Source organism: Amblyomma mixtum, chromosome 1 (genome assembly GCF_055824585.1).
Source record: "Amblyomma mixtum isolate Tamu chromosome 1, ASM5582458v1, whole genome shotgun sequence".
Taxonomy (NCBI): Eukaryota; Metazoa; Arthropoda; class Arachnida; order Ixodida; family Ixodidae; genus Amblyomma; species Amblyomma mixtum.
The window spans coordinates 144,790,694-144,812,551 of NC_143012.1; the positions used below are offsets into that span (position 1 = coordinate 144,790,694).

Here is a 21,858-nt window from a genome sequence, read left to right on the forward strand (position 1 = left end):
CGTAATTTTCTTTCCTCAAATACAATTTTCATTTTCTTCATTACGGGCCATCTTCGTCTTTCTTCTTTCACTCCCACTTCCTCCGCTCCTCTACGGTGCGGTTCAGGTGTCCACCGAGATTACAGAGATTTACTGCGCCATTTCCTTTCCTCAAAAACCGTTGCGTTGAAACGGCAAGGCATCGCGCCGAACGGGTGGTGGCGTTCCGTGGACTCCCTGGCAGCGCTACAATACGCTGTCGCGTTCCACTCCTAAAGGCGAAGCTTAAGCTTAAGCTTAATTAGCAGTTAATTAGTATTCAGGCATTAATAAGTAATTAACCATTAATTAGTGATTTGTCATCACTTAGTAATTAGTACTCAATTACATGTGACTCCACCAGTGCCACAGAAGCACTGAAAGTGGTGCGGAAAACGCTTTCGCCTCTACGCACTTTAGACAGTCAAAGTGCCCCCTGAATTTTTTTGTCATCTCTGAGCCGTTACTCTATTCGAGCCAACGGTTACAGCCGTATGCTGCTCGCTTCGGACCAACAGTAGACCCTGAAAGATTATTTGTTCAGCTCTAAGGGTTAATCTCGTCCGCATTTATCGTACAGAAGGACTACTGATTATTGCAAGTCAGCTTGTCGCCGAAAGGGCCAGTCCATGCGCCCTTTCTGACAGAACTGACAGAATCTGACAGAACTCTCGTAGCGCACCAGTGTTCTAAGATGCGCTCTCCGAAATTACTATCCCTGCGCTACTGCCCACACATTCGGTGATACGTATGAAATTTCTCCCTCCCTCGCCTGGGCGAGGTGTTACGTGCGGTGCACCTTTCGTTTCGCTATCCCAAAGAGCAAGGGGAACACTATCAGCTTCGCCTTTTCTCGGGGCAGTAATCAGGTGAAATGCTCTGCGCAACAACTTCGTCACACCTGGAAGTAGAATCAAAGGCAAGCACGCAGCAGCAACTACACTCCGTTTCATACATAGCGTGAAATTCAGTGAAGGCTACGTAAGTAGTCGGCAGCAAAATATAAAGACATTGTATCCCTTCGCCTCGCATAGTGGTGGAGGGGTACGAGGCACGCGCCAGGGGGGTGCAACACTTTCCAAGGGTTAGGGTTCGAAACCGGGCGTGGAAATTTTTTAAGAATTCTATGGTCAGCAACGAGCAGTGCGAGACGATGTGAATGATAGAAGGTAAAAATAAAATCATCTCGTCTGCGTATTTCTTTCTCTGCTTCTAACTTCAAAACGCAAGAAAACTCCGTTTGGTGATGAGGTTTAGCGTCTCACAGTGACTCAGATTATGAGGGTCGCCGAAGTGGAGGGCTCCAGATAATTTCGGCCATGTGGGGTTCTTTAACTGACACCAAAATCTCACAGTACACAAGCCTCTATAGCATTTCTCCTCCATCGAAATGCGTCCGCCGCGGTGTGGATCGAACGCGCGTGCAGCCGAGCACCACTACCACTGAGCCACCGCGTCAGTCCGGTAAAAAAAAATTGGCAGAGGCTTAGCTTGGTTAAGCCCGGTAAGTTGCGAAAGCAATAGCCCTGGCTGCGCCTGATTTGGCTGGTGGTGTGTCTTGGTGGTCCTCTTAGTAAAGCTTATGTTTATTGAGCACGTCGTTGTTTCCTAGTTGCGGCAAATCGTTGCATGTCGGTCGACATGGCCTGGTTGAAACACCCATGCAATACGTGCTCTTCCCTTAAAGCACAAGAGACAGAGAGCACGAGAGAAGCGGCGTGGATCCGCCGCGCCGCCGGCAGCAGCAGCTGCTCCGCACCACGTGGCCAACCGGCTCAAGGCCACGGCGCCGCCACGGAGCTGAAGGGGTGCCACGCTCAAGGCTGGAAGGGCTGGCGTAGTGCAGCTCTCGCTACAAAAGATCTGAACATTTAATTCACTAAAATATTTAGCATGCTCCGTACCTGCCCAGTTTCCGGAGTTCCTGATGGCTCTGAAGTACCTCCAACGCCAGACAATTACGTCGTCGCGCTCGATGGGCGCCAGTTTTTTGTTTTCTTTTCTCAACACTGAAGCCGATGTCATGCAAGTCTCCACGGCGTCCTCTTTCCGAGTTGCGGCAGGATTTCATTAACCGCTTTCAGAATTTTTCCGAGCGTTCGAATTTCTTTTTCAGAGTACATAGGATGCATCTTCAAACTATCAAAGTGTAGCATAAAGCTGTTGTGCTTGACACAATACGAGCTTTACAGAGTCACTTTGCGAGGCCGCTTCTTCGGTGAGGTCGGTCGCCCAGAGAGACATTCCATCTTGTACTTCGCGACAGTGCACGCGGACACATCAGTATCCGCACTCACGATGTCAAGAATTTCACGAACCACCGCCTTCTTACTGACAACTAAAGTTTTTTTTCTCTCTCTCTCTCTCTCTCGAGGACTGTCTTCTCCATGAAGTGTGTCATTGTCGCTGCATAGACACTGGCGATAAGTTGCTTGCACTGCCTTGAAAACTTCGCAGAAGACATCTTCGAAAACAAGCGAGCAGGCGATGCGCCTAGGGTTCAAAAGGGAGACGCCATTTTCTCAGTATCGGATATCCGGAGACCCAAATCTTGACAAGAATTAAGACGGATACCAGAAGAGACTTTCAATAATTCAGCTGTAAGCATACATAAACTTTGTCTATTCAGATACCACCTATGAAATCATAATTATTATAATTGTGTTCACAGTATTTGCCATTTTATTCCCTTGAGCAGCTTTGTGCACTATTTTTTTGTGGCAAGAAGCAGCCCTATTACGCTCCCCAGCCTTGGCAGCTTTGCACGCTATGTATGAAAAGGTGTATACTTTCGGTTCTTTAAATCCATAAATTACTGTACGGGAAACAAATTAACAATATTTTGGAGGCATCTACTAGAAAAAAAATGCTATCAATATAAGGAAGGAAAAGCGCGCCACAAAGCACAATATTGTGCGTGTTGAGCACTGAATATATAACGTGGATCGTCACAATGGCTGTAAGATGCCACTCATCATCACTATGCCCTCCAGTTTGTTTCCAATCGGCAGTTTATGCGCGTCAGTGGAGTTTTGATAAACATAAGTTGAAAAGAAAATTATAATCCGCTACTTAAATTTAGTTCTCAGATCATGTGATAACATTCAGCCCTTACAGCAGGCTTAGCATTGTCAGTGACAACGACAAATTCTGGCTGTACGAGGGGCTTCTTTGAGCAAAGTAATCCATACCTGGGTTGCTTGCGTTTTCTTTCAATTTTGTCTTCATTCTTGGCAAGTTCGAGGACAACTAATAAAGAAATGCGGAATGGTCACGGTGAACTATGAGCAGGAATGGTTTTTACCTATCACTTCAGAATCTTCAAAATCTAAGCCTACCATCATCTTACAGTGGAAGGCCCGTCATCCAATAGCTTTCTGGATGGGGCGGGCCGCAGTTGCTGTTGCTATAGGCGCCTTCCTTTTGGCAATGTTTAACAGCTCGGGCGGAATAGCCTGGTTGGTCTCGCAGAAAAGAGAAACCAATTCCTTGGCACGGCGGTTGTCGGTGGGTGCAAGGAAAGTGTACGCTATGCCAGTCCCGTCGGCGCGAGCGGCTAGATTGACGCGGTGAGCATACTCCTCTGCGTGGCGGGGGTAGTCGTAGTTCACCACGAAGCGAACGCCGTTGGCGTCCATTCCCAGCGCAGCCGCGTCAGTCGCCACAAGCACTGGCACCTTGCGAAACCGGAAAGCACTCAGCGCCCAAGTCCTCTCTTCCTCCGTCTTCTTGCCGTGGATGCCAACCGCAAGAAAGTTCTTGCTATTCATCTTCAGCAATAGATCATCCACAGTCCGCCTCATTAGGACGTACACGATGACCTGGTCGCCCTCTTCACTCAGTATGTCCTGTAAGAGGGTGATGAGTGCATTCTCCTTTTCATTTTCCTCGCAAACCAAGACAATCTGCTCAACTCTCTGGGCTTGGCAAGCTTTTGACGGTCCGATTGTGACCGTGATGTGGTCTGTGAGCAATTCTTCGGCGACACGCTCCATTTCTAACGACTGACTGGCATTCCACATGAGAGTCTGGCGATCAGGCCGGATGTTGTCCGCAATGGCGCGAAGCTCTTTCTCGAAGCCCATAGCCACCATGCGGTCTGCACCGTCCACCACTAGATAAGTGCACCGGCGTAGGTTGACTTTACAGTCTTCCATGAAGGATACAAGGCGTCCAGGCGTAGCGACGCAAATCGCGGCTCCTTCCTTCAACTGCTTCAGCTGTTGTTCCCTCGGGGAACCTGATAAAAACCACGTGACTCAAAGCCGCGTGTACCTCTCTAGGTGACGGACGGCCTTCTCTACATGTTGGACGGACTCACGGGATTCGGCCAGCACAAGGACTATTGGTCCTTCGCAGGGCTCAGTGGGTCGCTGGTGTCGAAGGTGAACGATGGCCGGGAGCAGGTAGCCAAGCACCTTTCCCTCACGTTCGTCCTTGACAATGGCGAGGAGGTCCCTGCCGCTGAGGGCCACTGGCCAGCACTGGGCCTGGAGTCTGGAGAGGGAGCCATACTCGAGCGCCTGGATGGCTTCCGTCAGGTCTTCCGGCAAAATAACTTCATACATGTTGAACAAGGGCTTTGGGACACTGCGCCCTCGTACCAAGATCTCGTTCGCCTTACGGTAGGCGTCCACGTCGGCGGGTGACCACTGTATCGTCGATAAATGCTGCCTGTACAAGTTCTTCTCGAACGCTGGTAGCTGCAAGCGGTTCCAGTTCGGCGGACGAAGGTTTTGGCGCACCTGGCTGTGGCGTGCACCTCTCGGCGCGCTCGGATCCTTGAACCTGGCCTGGGTGGAATGGGTTGTGTCGCCGAACAGGTGGGGGTGTTCCTTGGAGGCGTTGAGCTGACCACCCAGAGCTTGAAGAGCTTGCAATAGGTCGTTTATTTGTTGCAGAATATTAACCAATTCACCGTTCAGGACGGCCGGAGGCTGAATAGGTGGATTCGCCATTTTTGGCAGGTTGGAACTTTTTGCCCGGATTTCGGTCGCCTGGTGTTCCTTTCGGCTGGTTCCGCCCCAAGCTCACGGCGGCGTCTTCTTTCTCTATATCGGATTCATGCCTGCGTGCAGTGCGGAGCGATGTATTAGTCTTGTGCCCTATTTTTTGCAGCTTTTTTTCCTAAGAACAACAATGCCTCAAGACATGCGAAGTAAAGTACCAGGAAACAGAAGCATAGGATGAATTGGCGGGAACAGGGGGGTTCTTATTTAGTTACGAGATAACTAGCGAAATAGCTGGTGAAATAGCTTTGTTCTTCTTCCAAACGCAACTATGCCCTAATAATTATTTTCCTTAAAATCCTAAGTTGTTCCCGCCAAGAAAACTCCTTTATAGTGTTCTTTAGTAAAACATTCCAACACGTCAGAAACGAAGTAAATGACAGCACAAGAGAATTCCCAGACGCACCGTAGAGGTTCGCAACGTCCATCATTATTTCTTGTCTTGAATAAGCGATTTTTTTTGCAAGACGCAAAATAGCCCAACGATTTTCTACAGCAGAGATTTCAGACATTGCTGAATCTCAGCTGGCGTTGTGAAAACAGCGCTAGACGATTCGAAAAAAAAAAGATTTGAAGAGCCGATTCCGCAGTCGTAGCCGCCGTGCCGTGAATGAGTAAGCAACTGTTACTTCTGCTTTCATAGTCAGCCATGTCATCACCCAGGAAATATCCACAGGGCAGAGGCTTTCTGAAGCTATTACATATTAACAATGCCAGAGCGGGGGCTAGTTGGTGCTTCATACTGATCAAATCGCGCTACAAGGGACAGACACACGAAAACACAAACGGACGAAGCGCATTACTTAAAATAACTGTTAACAATGATCAGTATGAAGCAGCAACTAGCCCCCGCTCTTGCATTGTTAACAGTTATTTCAAGTAATGCGCTTCGTCCGTTTGTGTTTCCGTGTGTATATTACATGTAACTAATGCCTTACGACAGTCACGACTGCCACTTTGATTTGCCAATTTGATGTTCTTTCCTTTGTACACGCATTTCCAATCTAACAGTCCAGCACTTTTCTTCACCTTACAACAGTACATTACAAGCCCTGTTGATTCCGTTATATCCTATTCAACCAGATACCAGCAGCTTGCGTTGCCTCACCTTCTGTTTTTCACCTTACACCTATTGTTTAACTAAGCTAAGGGTGCAGGGCAGTTAGTGACCGATGACTGAACTACTACATTGCAACGTACGAAATAAAAGAAACTGTTGGTGGTTTAGCTCTGTTAATCACAAAATATTGTGCCAAAGCAGAGTTTTTCGCAGGTGGACACCACCACAACGCACCTGGAACACGACTTAGGTTTCCACTGATTCAAAATGCCAGTTATGCGCGTCGTTCACTTTTTCATCATCAATGCCAATTCACCTAACGTACGCCTGCGGCCTATGCTGCAGTTCCGCGTTTCTGCAGCAATGTTGTCAACGACAACGCATATTACTGTAGTGCCATATTTCTGCCACAACGTTGTCCACGCGATGGCATCCAGCGCACATCTTTCTGTTATTACCGCCATGTGGCTCAAAGCACGAACATTAGGTTAGGTGGTCGAAATTTCCGGAGCCCTCCACTACGGCGTCTCTCATAGCCTTAGTCGCTTTGGGACGTTAAACCCCATAAACCAAACCAAACCATAGCAACATTAGTGGACGAAGAAGACAACGTGAAATGCAGAGCGCGAGAACGTGTTCCCGTTCATACGCGCCATTATTCTGAGGACAACAACAATAACACGAAGCGTGTTCGGAAGTTTCTCGTTTCGAATCTCTTTGCTCATCGGACATCACCCCATCTGTTTACCCCTCCATTCTTCGAGACCCTGCTGCTTGTGCTCTTCTCCTTCAAATGATTCACCTTATAAGTAACACAATTCCAAATTATTCAAGCTGATTTCTCTCTTTCCTTTAATTTCTCTTCCCCAAGCTCTGCACAGAGGAGAGCCCCGTGCTCCTTTATTGGGGCACAGGCGCTTTCGTAGTGGTCCGTTTAGTGTGCTTGACTGTATGACTGTGACTGTGTCCTTGACTATGTGATTGTTACTGTGTCCTTGACTGTGTTGTGACTTTGGTTTTGTCTTTTTTTGTTTTGAATATGTTTTTACTTTTCTGATTTTCTTTGAGGCGGGCACTCGGTGCTTTGTTTTGACTGTTACTGTGACTGTGACTATGCCATGACTTCGCTTTTCTTTTTTGATTATTATTATTTATTCCGCGGACTGCACGCTCTACTTGGGCTATCTGCCTGTAACTAACTTTTACTGTGATGTGCCTTTTGTTACCTCTTCTTTTGAGTTTCTTTTTTTTACTGCATTGTTTTTCTGTTTAAATCTTTTTTTTTATTCTCCTTAGGAACATTTACTTCCTTTTCATTTATCTTCAATTTACGTTAAGCCTGGCAAAGCTTTGCTTTGCTCTCTCTTTCGTTTATGTTTTTTTTTTCACCTTTTCTGAGAAGACCACTAAAAAGGGTTTCTTACGGGCACAATGTGAAATTAAGCGTTTAGCCTATGCTGAAGATATCGCCCTCTTTTGTTCCGACAAAAATAGTGCACTTTAGGCATTACATTTGAGTGAACAACTTTGTGAGGTATTAGGTGCAGCTCATAATTTGGTTAGATACAAAGGATATTGGTTGCGTTATTGCGGTGCAAGGCCAAGTCACTTTAGTGGTATAAGCTGGGTCTGCAGTATCTAGGGGTTCCTCTGCACCAAATTCTCAAAAGTGGAGCTTACTGAGATTCACAGATAATGTCCGTGAGGCAACAAACCCAGGCTTGGACGGGTAGGGAACTGTCAATGTTTTCTCGGGCTCAAGTCTGCAACATTTTTTTTTATTTGCAAAACTTGCCTATGTCCAGCCTATTCTCCATTGTACTAGGAAGAAGTGCTGGTGATGCAAAGATATTCGCCTCCTTCGTATGGCGCTCCTAGTGAGAGCCTATGCGTCGTGACAAGCTGCTTCTTTCCCTAGACGCTAGTTCAGTTGGCCTTCTTCACTTGCTCGTGCATCACCTTAATTCGTGTTTTTTTTTTCCTTTTTCAAATCGGCAAACCACTCCTTTTTATTAGCTGCGTTTTTTAGGCTCCTTAATGCTCATTTACCTATCCTATTCACAACGACTGGACAGGCTCGTGAGGGGTGTTTATGCCGATCCCTTAAAAAGTTGCTGGCACATTCAATTTCCTCACTGTGCGCTTGGCTTTAGATTACCTGTATAGCCTTTCTAGAACGCAGATGACTAAGGTGCTTACCGAGTTTGTTTCATTTGCGCTTGTATCGGCAACCTTTTCTGGAGTTTCTTGACAAGTGTTTTAAAACGTGCTAAGCGAAAGTGCATTTCATCTGTTGCAAAATCGTTCTTTAAATTGCGCCCATCCAAGCTGCCTGTCAGGGCATAGCTTCATACTAAAGAGATGCATGTGCCATAGACGGTAAGTTGCCGCCTTTGCAATAGGTCGAGACCATTGAGCGTTGTTTTATTTTGTGAGGTGATGCTGTATTCTTCTGGGACATATTACAGCGAACACTTAAGGAGGGCATTGAAAGCACACCTTGCGTGTATCCTTTTCTTGTCTGTTCAGATAAACTGTGTTGCGCCATGTGATCTACTTATGCTGATGGCGCTATTTACCGAACCAGACCCCTTTATTTTCAAATATGCATACAAGTTCAGAAAACGTCTGTGGCCTTTATGAAAGCTAAGTGAAGAAAAAACATGCATGCACCAGAGACAGGTCGTACACGAGCTCATTGGTGGCCAATTACGAGCAAGAAAAAGCAGGAAAGATTATCGCACAGAGCATATAGTCTCTTCAAGAGCTGTATGAAAGACCGCCACTCCGAATCACCGCGGTCATCGAAATCTTTGCTCCGCGAGCAGTGCACTTCGGTGCGGATGGTATATGCTGCCCCAGCGCCTCCTCTATACTTTCTCTGGCTGCCCTAGATGAGCCGCCTATGGCTGGTTCCCCTACATAGATGCAAGTGTGTGCCTCCCAGAATTTTGATGCTTAGGAAGTTGGGACCGTGCAGAGGTATGATGGGCTCGCATTAAGCAGCCTGGTGTTTTGTTGCATAAGCATGCTCAGATTTTCCTTTTTGGCAATATTTCCATGGAATACAGAAAAAAACTGCTTCTATGGCGTAGTGCATCCGCGCAGCGGCCTGCGAAGCTGATCTGTTCGCGCGCCACCGCGGGTTCGACTCCCAGTCGTAAATATTTACTTGATTTTTTATTTATTGTAATATAGCAGGCCAGCGTGGTCCCAATGCAGCCAACCGCCTAAAAGTACAAAGACGGTTGTGATCAATCTACGATACCTTTCTGCTGGACTGCCTTTCTGAACTGACTGGACGTCGCGCTGACGCAGCCTTGATCGCTGCCTTGCAGCTGCCTTCTGGTCTTCGTCCGGAACCCCTTAGCCCCCTTACATTTAGTGGAGGAGCGACTGGATCCCCATCCTGGAACTTCGCAGCAGAACATTGCCGCCGGCGTCCGCTGTGCCCGACGAACCCAGTCACACCTCACCCACCCTTCCGACTACCATCACCTGTTCGGGTACCACAAGGCAACGCGACCCTCTCTCTTCCGTGGCCCCGCCGATGAAGACGTCGACTACTGACTCTCCGCGTATGACCGCGTGAGCTGCTATAGTAACTGGGTGGACGCCATTAAACTGCCGCCGGTCATCTTCTACCTAGCGGATGTTGCTCGTCAGTGGTTCAGGAACCGTGAAGCGATCCTTCCGACGTGGTCGGCGTTTAAAACTGCCTTTTCAGATGCAATCGGCCGGCCTGCCGTGCGCAAGCTTAGCTCCGAAAAACGTCTCCGTGGTCGCGCCCAGCAAACCGGCGAGACATTCACTCGCTACATCGAGAACGTTGTGGATCTTTGCCACTGTCTCAACTCCTCGGTGTCCGAAGCAGACAAAATTCACCACATCATGAAGGGCATCGAGGACGACGCCTGCCAGTTGGTGCTGGCGAATAATCAGACCGTTATCCAGGTGACCACACATTGCCTCAGCTATGACGAACTGCTTTGGCTACGCGCTTCCACCCGCCGTCCTTCCAACCCTGTGGAGCCAATCGCTGGTTTGTCGTTTGGTGGCCTCGACCAGCCGTCATTGCTATCTGAACTGAAGGATTTCATTCGGGAAGAGGTTGCCCGCCAACTTTCCCTCTTGCCGTCCATCTCCCAGCCCTCACATGCGGTTTCTCCTTCTATGCACGGAGTCATCCAGGAGCAGGTCACTGAGGTGATTCCTCTGACTGCACCTGTCCAGCAGGTGAGCGCGTCGCTCACGCCCGCAGGCGCGCTTCCTGCTACTTTCACTGTCACGCAGGTGAGCGCGCCGTCTATATACGCAGAAGCTCTTGTACAACCACGGCGCCATCCCGTTCCTGCCGCCTAGCCTTCTGTGAACGCCTATTCTCGTTCCCCAGCCTTCACTGCATTGTCGCCGCCCCCCCCCCCCTCCCACCCCCGACTGCTGCCTCGGCTTCGCTTCCCGCTATTAACCCGTAGCGCACCTCGGATAATCGTCCTATCTCCTACGCATGTGGTCTGCCAGGACACGTGGCCAGGCTCTGTCGCCAGCGGCTGCCAATGCCTTACTTTCGGGCTCCTGCACAATCATAGGGCTACGATGCACCCGCGCATGCCTTCTCTGGCCCTTCTCCGGCGGTCCCCTCTTTGAATCGTGTCTCTTACACCACACGCCGGTAACCTTCGCCTCACCGCCGGTCACTTTCTCCCGTGATCTGCCAACCCCCGTCAGCTGCGCAGGAAAACTAAGAACCGCAATGCCGGAGGCAAGCACTCCGCTTTCGACGAACTTTACAAGTCCTCTTGTCGAAGTTATCGCCGTTTTTGCGATCGCTGACATCGGAGCTTCCGTGTCGGTTCTAAGCGAAGCACTCTGTCGTCGGCTTAATAAGGTCACTACGCCCGTCTCTGTCGTTTCCCTCCGCGCCGCAGCTACGCAGCGCCTTGACCTCATCGCCACGTGCACTGCCCGAGGGACTATTCAAGATGTTTTATACGTTATTTAGTTCATTGTTCTTCTGTGCTGCACACGACGCCATTTTAGGCTGTGACTTTCCTTTGACCCACCATTCAGTGATAGACTGTGCCTGTGCTGCCATCGCCCTGTCTCCGCTTTGTGACCCACCTTCGTGCGACGTTCCTCTGCGCTCCGCCAAATTGATTGGCGCTTCCGACACCGACATCCCTCCGTCCTCATCCGCCCTCATCCCTGTGTCTTCTCCTGCAGCGCCTGATGGCACCTTTCTCTTCAATCCGACGGAGCCTGCAGTGCATCGCAAGAGCCTACTGCTTCCGTTCGCAGTTGTGACGATCCTCAGTGGCTGTAGAGCGATTTACGTGTTCAACCCGTTTTCTTGCCGGTATTTCTTACTCCGTGATGAACGCCTCGGTCGCATTGAAGCATTGAATCCCGCCTCTACTTATCCAGTTCCCGAAGACACACTTCTCCTTCACGTCTACTCCATTAGCCCTAGTTCTCCTCCGCCTGCCCCTGACTACCGTACCCTGTTTTCGACCACCATCGACGACAACCTTTTATCTGCCTAGCTAGATCAGGCCGTCACCCTGCTTCGCCGTTTTCGTGCGTCGTTTGACTTGCCGCAGACGACATTGGGCCGCACGTCCATTGTCGTCCCCATATGACACTGGTACGCATGCCCCCTTACTCCAGCGCCCATATCATGTATCGACCGCGGAGAGCCAAGTGACCGACACCCACGTCGCCGACATGCTTGCGCGTGGTGTCATACAGACTTCTCAAAGCCCGTGGGCCTCCCTTGTGGTCCTCGTCAAAAAGAAAGATTGCTCCATCCGGTTTTGCGCCGACTACCGAAAGCTGAACAGGATTACTCGCAAAGACGTCTGCCCGCTTCCCCGTATCGATGATTCTTTGGACTGCCTCCGAGGAGCCCAGTTCTTCTCATCCTTGGACTTGCGATCTGGCTACTGGCAGGCCCCGATGACGGGCCCTGACCACGCGAAAGCAGCTTTTTTCACCCCAGACAGCTTATATGAATACAACGTGATGCCGTTTGGGTTTGTAACGCACCTCCGACATTCGAGGTAATGATGGACACTATTTCGCGCGGACTCAAGTGCCACTGCTGCCTTTGCTACCTTGATGGTATTGTCGTGTTCTCTCAGGACTTTCCTACCCATCTCCGTCGCCTAGAACGCGTCGTTACTTGTCTGAGTGCTGCTGGCCTTCAACTGAATTTGAAGAAGTGCTGCTTCGCCGCTAGGAAGCTCCATATTTTGGGCAATGTAGTCTCCGAGGCTGGCGTTCTTTCCGATCCCGCAAAACTTCGTTCCATTGCTGATTTTCTCAAACCATCGCATATTAAAAACTCCGAAGCTTTATTGGTTTATGCTCGTATTTTCGGCGCTTTATTCGAAACTTTCCTTCTATTATCCCCCCTTTAAAACACCTCGCCGCTACCAGCGACAGTCTCTCCATTTGGACACCAGCTTGCGATAACGCATTTGCCACGCTACGCCGCCTTCTCATCTCGCCACAATTCTCCGACATTCTGACCCTACTGCACCGCTGGAAATCCACACTGATGCCAGTGGAGTGGGTCTTGGCGCAGTGCTCACCCAGAGGATACCGATTTTTGGTGAATACGTGGTGGCTGAATCTAACTGTTCGGTGACCGAAGGAGAATGCTTGGCCGTCATCTGGACGATTGGAAAATTCCGGCCTTACGTATGTGGCCGCCAGTTTTACGTCGTGACGGATCATCACGCCCTCTGTTGGCTCTCTTCTCTGAAGGATCCGTCTGGACGTCTTGCTCGTTGGGCCATCTGCCTGCACGAGTACGACATTCATGTCGTTTACCGCTTCGGCCTAAAGAAAATTTTGATTTTCACCCACCGCCATCCCCTCTCCTTGATGGAAGGTATACTTCTTGCTCTTTTTTTGTGTGTTCGTAAACTAGGTTATTATTCTACTCTTTCTTTTTTATGAGTACCTGATAAACTGGGTTCTGACGTTTTTGTTTTATTCTCTTTACATAGTTGTTTCATATAATTGTCTAGGTACGTTCAAAGTTTAAACCACTTTTCTTCGCCTCCCCATTTTTGTTTGGTTTCATCTTTTGATGGACAGAAAGCGACAGTGAGATTTTAATTCGTCTTTCATTTCCTCTTCTTGTGTTTCATATCTTTTTTTTCTTTCAACCTTAGTAGGACGACTTTCTCTCTTTTTCTTTCTCTGCCACCTTACTCCCTTCCGTCATGGTGTGGTTGAGATGTCCACCAAGATTGAGAGTTACCACACCTTTTCCTTTCGTGAAAAACCACTAATTTTAATTTTTTTTCCTGACTATATTTCACTACTTCAGCACAGATTTCTCCTGCTGCTTAGGCAAAGAGTAATTACAGTGGTATCAAACTAGACGCCTAGCTGGCGCAGTAGATAGGCGTTGGTAATGACGATGCCCATGCCCGTGGGTACGACATGCGCTACGACACACGCGCAGCCTGCTGCTGTAGGTTCTGTTCTCTTTGAGACGATGCCTACAGGCCGACCCCACACTACATCTAAACCAAACCCCCTACTATTCAAACAAGAGCAAAAAATTTTAGGCGTCACTTTCGATAAAAAACTCTCTTTCTTACCGCATATAAAACACTTAAAGAAAAATGCTTCCCAGGCACTCAATGTGCTGAAACTACTATTAAGAAAACGGTGGGGGTCTGGTAGGGCATGCGTGTTACATATATATATATATATATATATATATATATATATCATTCTCTGGTTCGCTCGAAGTTATACTATGGGGTTATAAGTATACGGCTCAGCAAGAACGTCCCCAATAGCAAATCTATATGTGGAAACTAATGAACCTGCCTTAGAAAATCGAAGAACTGCACTAACTTGTAAATACATCCTCAAAATCCTTTCTCCGCCTCAACATCTCTGTTACCGTATTGACACGAAATGCCCATCCCGAATACTCTTCAACAACAAGCCTCACGCGATTAAGCCGTTGCTCTTGCGCTTCGAAGAAAAATGCCAAGTTGTGTGCATACTGAATGAAATTAAAAGTATTGCCCCGGGACACGAACCACTGCCACCATGGTACACTCTCCCTATAGTGTGTGACGTCACGCTAACACACTTCCGGAAAGCCTGTACACAACATGAGCATATAATACAAGAATATCTTGCACTGTTAACCTTGTGTTTGGCGCATGATAGCCACAGTTGCTTATGCGCCATAAAACCCCATATAACAAACTAACTAATCTTGCACTGCAAGAAAAATGCACAAATTATACTGCATTTCATACTGATGGGTCAAAAACTCATGCCCTTGTCGGAAACGCAGTAAAACAAGGAAAAAATAAAAATGCAGTACGACTGGCCCCATGTACTACAGTCTTCACCGCTGAGTGTTATGAAATTTGTGTTGCGGTACTGAAAATAACAAATGAAAACAACAAAAACAGCATCATTGATACAGATTCACTGAGCACCCTTACTGCATTAAACTCCAAAAATGCCAAGGAGCCTCTGATGGGAAGCATCATACACAATATAGTGAAGGTCACGACAGTCACGTTGACTGTCGTCACAGTCACCTTCCCAGGCACGTTGGCATTAGGGACAATGAGAGAGCCGATATGTGTGCTGCACAAGCCAGAACCATGGAAATAAAACATGCGAGCTTGCTACCTAGGGATTACATGAAATTAGTACGTAGCAAACTAAGCGCGAAATGGCAGGCTTCTTGGGAAAATGAAGGAAACAACAACAAGCTGCACTTTGTAAACCGCATTTCAAAGGAATGAAAATCATGCCGCCATATAGAGCGTTTTATCGAAGAAATTTTATGTCGTTTACGCATAGGTCACACATATATCACTTACAGCTTCTTATTAACAAAACAACACAAGCCTGCGTGTGAAATGCGTGGTGATGAGCTCACAGTTAATCACATTTTAATCTCTTGTTCGCACCTTGAAGAACTCATAAAAAAAGAATTATTGTATTTTACGATGAACATGTTCCATTTCATCCCGCATTGCTTTTAGGCGAGCAAGCACTCGTCGAGTTTTCTCTTGTTTGTAAGTTTCAGAAAGCCAATGTTTTAAACCTCATATATTATAACACTTATACACATAATACAAAAGGTCATCTAACCTTGTGGTAGGTTCATGATAGCCACAGTAGCTTATGCGCCATAAAACGCCATAAAACTAACTAGCATCAATTAGTCATTGACCATTCCGGTGAGTGCTTCTGTACCCTCAGAACCAATCATGCCTTCTGCATTAGCTTCTCTGTATATACGAATGCCAATAGCGGTCCCACGGCCTAGTAGCTGTAAAAAAGTGCATTTATGCATTAGTTACAGCAGTAACCAGAAAAAAAAAGAGTACTAGCTGTCTTCTAAACAGTACCACCGGGGTAGCAAGCCGGACGCTCATCTTCTGTAGGTTGTTTGGGGCTACATGTGCTCTTGTGAGCTTCGGTACCACTCTTGTGTGCTTGTTCTTTTCGGCTTCCTACAGCGCGACATAGTGTGAGAAGTTCACCTGATGATCACCAGCCTGAAATAGGGAAACATAACAGTATTTTCATTTACTTGCAACAACATGTCACATTTCCGCTTACCATTCCATACGTGTGCTTTTCTAATTATTCCTAATGCATTTGATGACATGCGGAACATCACAGATGAAGATTTTTCTGCGAAAGCTCCCAGGAATTCTAGATATCATTGCATGGTGACATCATGTTTCTCGATATTCCCAGGTTCGTCCAGATTGAATGGTTGTTTCCTGCTCCATCGCTTACAAACGCAAGTACTGAAGCATCATTCTTTTGCAGCTGCAGCAGAGAACTCAGCATAAGCTTTGCAAGGATCCGTCCAGCTGCTGCTCCTCGTGTGGCAAAACATGCTATATAGGCAGAACGTAGCCCTCAAAAAGTGCCACAAGCATCAGCGCAAGCGCATGACCAGTGAGTTGGTCATCGCCTGCATCTATCACATCGCCATAACCAACAAAGCCATCCATCTTATAGGATGCTTTGGTGAAAGAAGCAGTTTGTTTCAGCTTTACTGCATCAAGCAACAAGGCACCGCACCTTCTGAGCCGGCTCTTCCCGTGAAAATGTTCCTTGATACTGTTCACTAACACCTCATTTAACTCGTACCTGTAGGGAATGCCACTTATGTTATGACGGAGGCATGCTCTTGAAGGAAGTGGCTAAAGCTGCATATCAGATAGCAGCTTGTAAGCCTTCGGACTTGAAATATTCAGCAGAAAGCATCTCATCAATCATTCTTCTGTGTACCGCATTGCTTCAAAAGCAGTCCTAAAAGCCAGCTGGTTTAGCTGGAAGGATGGCAAATGCACGTTCCACACTTGCTTTTGTCATATTTTGAAGTTCTATCTTCATGGTGGCCACTTTTTTCTTCATTTTTTTCTCTTCGCATGGTTGCTCGTATTGCCCTTCGGCTCAAGGACTTCACTTTGCAGTTCTTACGAGTTCAACGTATTGCTTTTTTTTTTGGTGCGCCGCGATACGAGCTTGTGCAGACTCATGCATTCTTGGCATGTTGCAGACACACTCATGCTCATGATTTGCGATGTCATCTTTCACCATCTTTAATGGCCACTGTCGATGATAAGACATGCGGGCAATTATTAGCAGGACAACCCTCACAAAACTTCAGCCTATCACTGTGCGCAAGTAGGCACTTCGAGTCATCACATGACTTCAACATCCGAACCATTTGCATAAGCAGTTGAGGGCAAACATCGGCTCTTGGCACTGGCTGACACGTCAGGCGTTTCGACACTGCCCCGTCAATTTCTGGAATGTTGTCTCTGATTAAAAGCTTGTACGCCACACTTTTGGTGCCCACAACCTTAAGCGACCAACCTTGCATTCGTTAGCCTGCTGCTGTCATGCCGGACAGCTCATCAAACAGCAGTGTGTTGTTCTGTAGCGCAAGACAGCTCTCCCTGTCGCCACTGGTTTCGCTCTCGCAGAAATTCGATGGCATGGTTTGTCATTTTTTGTCCCCTTTTCGGCGCTTGAGCCGAGGCGGTGGACGCACTGTAGGGGCCTTGCATTTTCGTGCTGGCTTCGACAAATATTTTGTGCAATTCGAAAACATGCGGGTAACAGCATCATCCTTAAGAGCCCACTTATCACGCGGTATTACGACGACGTCACCAAGAACTTCGTGGACGAGGTCCTGGTGAAAGTGGAGGTCGCAAACAGCACAAGAGCTGGAAATGTTGTTGTTGTTAGTGGCTATTTATTGGTAATAAGAAAATTAAATATGAAGGAATAGATGTCGCTAGCCGCGGCATTTGCCATGGAAGCCTGAAGCACCTGAGCTGCGGCTAGCGAGAATAAAATGATACGGAGAGTGTATCCGAGTTGGAAAGAACGTGGCAACAGCATGATGTCCAGAACAAGAATAACGTGCGTTTATTGAAGCGTACCGACTATATAGCCCGCAAGTGATAACAGGCAGCTCGCACTGCGCATGTCAGCGACAGAGACGCACCGTCATATACGTGCCTGATACAACTTTTCGCGGGAACAAACAACAACAGTTGCAGCAACAGGGATTAGTTAAGCGCACTGATTAAATTCCTCGTCATAGCAAAGATGTTGCGGGGCCCTCCTGTTCCGGTATGATCTGCTTATTGCCGGTGGCTGCACGGCACCCGGAAGCGAGCTTCCCGCTGTATTGGCAGCGCACGGTGGTTCCCCAGCAGTCCTTTGTGGCCCTCCCGAGGCCTGCGATGCGAGGCAGGTACCAGGTGACGAAGGCGAGGCAGGTACCCGGGGGTTGTCGATTGGCCTACTTGTGTCGCCACCGTCGTCACTGCTCGTCTCGGCATACCGCTCTCGCGTCTCTACGAGATGTCGCCGGTTACGTCGCAGAATTCGTCCATCTTCCGTTAGAAGCTGGTACGACCTTGGAGCCGGAGCGCTTACGACCCTCGCCTTCCGGGCCCACGTTGTAGTTCCTCGCAGCCTTACCACGTCGCCTCGAGAAAGCTTCGGCAACGGTTTGCCCTGCGTTTTCTGGCGATGCTTCTCTACCTTGCTGCGCGTCACTTCTTCAAAGTCGGGAAGGTTGGCTCGCAGGCGTCTCCCTTGCAAAAGTTCCCCCGGGGATCGTCCATCTTCGAGTGGTGTTGATCGATAGGCCAGCAGGCCTTGCCAGAAATCGTCCCCGGAATCCTGGGTTTTCTTCAAGATGCGTTTGACCACCTGCACACCTTTTTCAGCCAGACCATTTGACTGAGGGTAATGGGGACTCGAAGTCACATGTGTAAAGTCATAGTTTTGTGCAAACACGGCAAACTCGTGGCTCGAAAATTCAGGACCATTGTCCGTGCACACTTCTAGTGGTACGCCATATCTTGCGAAGACAGTGCTGAGTGCAGCAATTGTAGCCCTTGCACTAGTGTCCTGAAGTTGCTGCACCTCTGGGAAGTTAGAAAATGCATCGTAAGCAACCAGGTACGAGTCTGCAGCAAATAAAAAAATGTCCACTCCCACCCGGTACCATGCACATCGGGGAGTTGGCCGCATGAGGAGCGGTTCTTTTGCGTGCGCGTAAGCGAATTTCCTGCAGGTTGGACAGCTAGCTGCCAGAGAAACAATCTCACTGTTAAGGCCCGGCCAGAAAACAAGACGACGTGCCCTGTCTTTACATTTTTGCATGCCAAGGTGTCCGGCATGAATTCTAGACAGAATTTTCTTTCGCATGCTCTTTGGTACGACCACTTTGGAGCCTTTAAAAAGTATTCCATTAACCACAGAAAGGTCTTGTGTAAAAGGCTTGAGTTCACCCTCCACTGGTTGGCCCCTTGACAGACTTTGCACCACGGCTTGCAGACAGTCGTCGCACGCCGTTTCTCTCTGCAGTTCGCGCTGCGTCGTTGGCGTCACCATATAACCCAGGGATTCGACTGCGTGAATTTCCACTTCATCCATGCCAGTGTCTTGGTGGCTGCTGCTGTTGCCATCAGCCGTGGATCGTGATAACATACCTGCTAGAACCAAGTTCTTGCCGGGAATGTACTGCAAACAGAAGTCATACATAAACAAGCGCAAAAAAATCTTTGCAGTCGAGGTGGCATGTCATCGATTGCCTTTTTCCGCAATTGATAAGAGTGGCTTATGGTCAGTTTCTATTAGCAGTTGTCGCTCGTAGACAAACTGATGGAACTTTTCGCAACCAAAGCAAATGCCAAGGGCCTCCTTTTCAATTTGAGCATACCTCTGCTCTGCTTGTGTTAAAACACGGGACGCGTATGCCACGGGTCGCCATTCATCAGCATGACGTTGCAGAAGGGCCGCCCCTACCCCGTTCCACGAAGCGTCGCATGTAATCTTTGTGTCCCTTCGAGCGTCAAAGATTGCGAGCACGGGAGCGGTAGTCAAAACTTGCGTTACGCTTTTCCACTCTCTAGCGTGGTTTTCAGTCCACTGAAAATCGGAGCGACATTTGATAAGATCCCTTAATAACGCCGTTCTTTCCGACAGCCGCGGCACGAACTTCCCAAAATAGTTGAGGACACCCAGCATACGTTGAACCTCCGCTTTGCTTGTTGGTTCTGGCATGTCAATCATTGTTTTAACGAGCTGTGCGTCAGGAGATATGCCATTTCCGGTTATTATGTCACCGAGGAACTTTACTTCGGTCACATTGAACTTGCACTTCTGCGCATTGAAAGTCAACCCTGCTTTTTCGACCGCTTTCAGGACAGCTACTAGTCGGTCATCGTGCTCTTGTCTCGTTGAGCCCCACATCAGAATGTCATCAATATATACTAGCACTCCTGGCAGCCTGTCTAGAACTTGCGTCATTGTTTGGTGAAACACTCCCGGTGCAGATGATATTCCAAACGGCAACCGCAAAAATCGGTACCTCCCAAAAGGTGACGAGAAAGTACATATCTTTGATGTTTCTTCGTCTAGCGGTATCTGGTGGTACCCAGAGTTATCATCCAAGCAACTGAAGTACTTCGCGCCCGCCAACTTAGCTTCCAAGTCTTCTCGTCTCGGGAGGGGAAAATGCTGCCTCTTAATGCTCCGATTGATCTGCCTGGGATCCAAACACACTCGCAAACCGCCGTCTTTTTTCTTGACGACAACCAGTGGACTTACCCAGTCAGTAGGCTCATTCGCTTTCACAATGATGTTGGCTCGTTCCATTCTTTCGAGTTCCTTTTTGAGAGGCTCCTCCAGCGCCAAAGGCACCCGGCGGGCTGGCTGCACGACCGGTACTGCTCCAGGTTCCAGGACCATGTGATATGGCTGCTTCAAGCAACCAAGTCCTTCGAAAATATGCCTATAATTCTTGAGAGAACCATGTTTAAGAGGCGTATTTATAACATTCACGGCACGCTGAACCAGTCCCAAAGCTTCGCTGGCGTCCAGTCCGAGTATAGGCTGACGACCGTTTTTCACAATGAAAAGCTTCACTACCGTGTGGGAATTTCCAACGCGTACAGTTTCCGACACTGTCCCAAAGTACGTAATAACACCGCCGTTATATGCCCGTAGTACTGTGCTCGTCGGAGTTAGTGCTCCAGCTGATGGCAGTTTTCGATAGACTGAAAACGGTAAGAGGCTCGCTTGCGCCCCTGTGTCTATTTTGAAGGCAATTTCCTGACCGCCGACTTCAGCATTTACAGTCCACTCATTCGTGCCACTTTTAATTCCTACGTCTAGTACGTCAAAGTCGTTCTCCGGAAGTGTGTCGACTTCGCTCACTTCTTTTAACTTCCTACAGCAGACAGCAAAGTGGTGAAACCTACCACACACGTAGCACCTTTTACCAAATGCTGGGCATTGCTTCGGTTTGTGCTTGCGATTACACTTTCTACACTGCCATTGCTCCCCATCGCACTTGGGCTCTTTACTATGTGCATGCTGCAAGTCTGTGCGCCGCCTTGAAACAAAATCCACACAACTCTCTTCTTTACGCCACACCTCTTTTTGTTGTGCTACTGATTCTGCAATTTTGCACATCTCCTCCGCTTTTGCTAACGTCAATCCTTTCTCTTGAAGCATCTTCTCCCGTAATCTAGGACTGTTGGTACCAAAGACGATCTGGTCTCTTACCATTGAGTCGTGTAACGTCCCAAAGTTACATTGTAAAGCTTGCTTCTTCAGGTCACGTAAAACTTTTTCGAATGGCTCTCCTTCCGCTTGGTTCCTCGTGCGAAATAGATACAGCTCATGCACCTCGTTGCTCACCGCTTTGCAGAAGGCGTCGAACTTTCGTATCAAGGTGCTGTAGTCATCCTTGTTCTCGCCCGACTCGAACTTAAAATTGTTGAACATATCGAGCGCCTCGTCACCGGCGATGCTCAGCAGGAGCGCAGCTTTCGAAGCCTCACTTCTCGGTTGGTCCTTGACTGCCGACGCTTGCAGGAAAATCTCAAATTTCTGCTTGAAACGCTTCCATGATGCCGAGACACTCCCTGCCAGACGCAGCGGTTCCGGTGCGACCAGCCGTTCCATGCTTCGTCCGCCGTCGGTGTAGCTAGATCGTCTTAGCCACTTCTGACACCATGTATCCGAGTTGGAAAGAACGTGGCAACAGCATGATGTCCAGAACAAGAAGAACGTGCGTTTATTGAAGCGTACCGATTATATAGCCCGCAAGTGATAACAGGCACCTCGCACTGCGCATGTCAGCGACAGAGACGCACCGTCATATACGTGCCTGATACAGAGAGGACAGGGAGGAGGAATGAAAAGTTGGAGGGATAGAAG

The 21,858-nt window shown here is 48.3% G+C and overlaps 2 protein-coding genes and 1 pseudogene across 2 annotated transcripts; all 3 read right to left on the reverse strand.

The window, feature by feature from the left end:
* Window positions 1-3,380: 3,380 nt before the first annotated feature.
* LOC149367829 (putative ATP-dependent RNA helicase DDX5 pseudogene) lies at window positions 3,381-4,175 on the reverse strand (annotated as a pseudogene).
* Window positions 4,176-4,277: 102 nt separating this feature from the next.
* Window positions 4,278-4,976, reverse strand: LOC149367830 (putative ATP-dependent RNA helicase DDX5). The gene has a single exon (XM_089567423.1). The coding sequence runs from the start codon at window positions 4,974-4,976 to the stop codon at window positions 4,278-4,280; it is 699 nt and encodes a 232-aa protein (XP_089423549.1).
* A 12,712-nt stretch (window positions 4,977-17,688) lies between these two features.
* Window positions 17,689-21,603, reverse strand: LOC149367831 (uncharacterized). The gene is made up of 4 exons (XM_089575340.1): window positions 21,337-21,603; window positions 20,242-20,391; window positions 19,122-19,152; window positions 17,689-18,596 (listed from the first exon to the last, which is right to left on the reverse strand). The coding sequence occupies exons 1-4, from the start codon at window positions 21,601-21,603 to the stop codon at window positions 17,689-17,691; spliced, it is 1,356 nt and encodes a 451-aa protein (XP_089431466.1).
* Window positions 21,604-21,858: the final 255 nt, after the last annotated feature.

Coding starts and splice junctions, on each gene's coding strand:
- LOC149367830 (XM_089567423.1), bottom strand. CDS start 4,976: ATGGCGAATCCACCTATTCAGCCTCCGGCCGTCCTGAACGGTGAATTG.
- LOC149367831 (XM_089575340.1), bottom strand. CDS start 21,603: ATGGAACGGCTGGTCGCACCGGAACCGCTGCGTCTGGCAGGGAGTGTC. Junction 20,392..21,336: donor TCGACGCCTTCTGCAAAGCG/GTGAGCAACGAG, acceptor TGCTTGAAGCAG/CCATATCACATGGTCCTGGA. Junction 19,153..20,241: donor CGAATGAGCCTACTGACTGG/GTAAGTCCACTG, acceptor TTCTGTTTGCAG/TACATTCCCGGCAAGAACTT.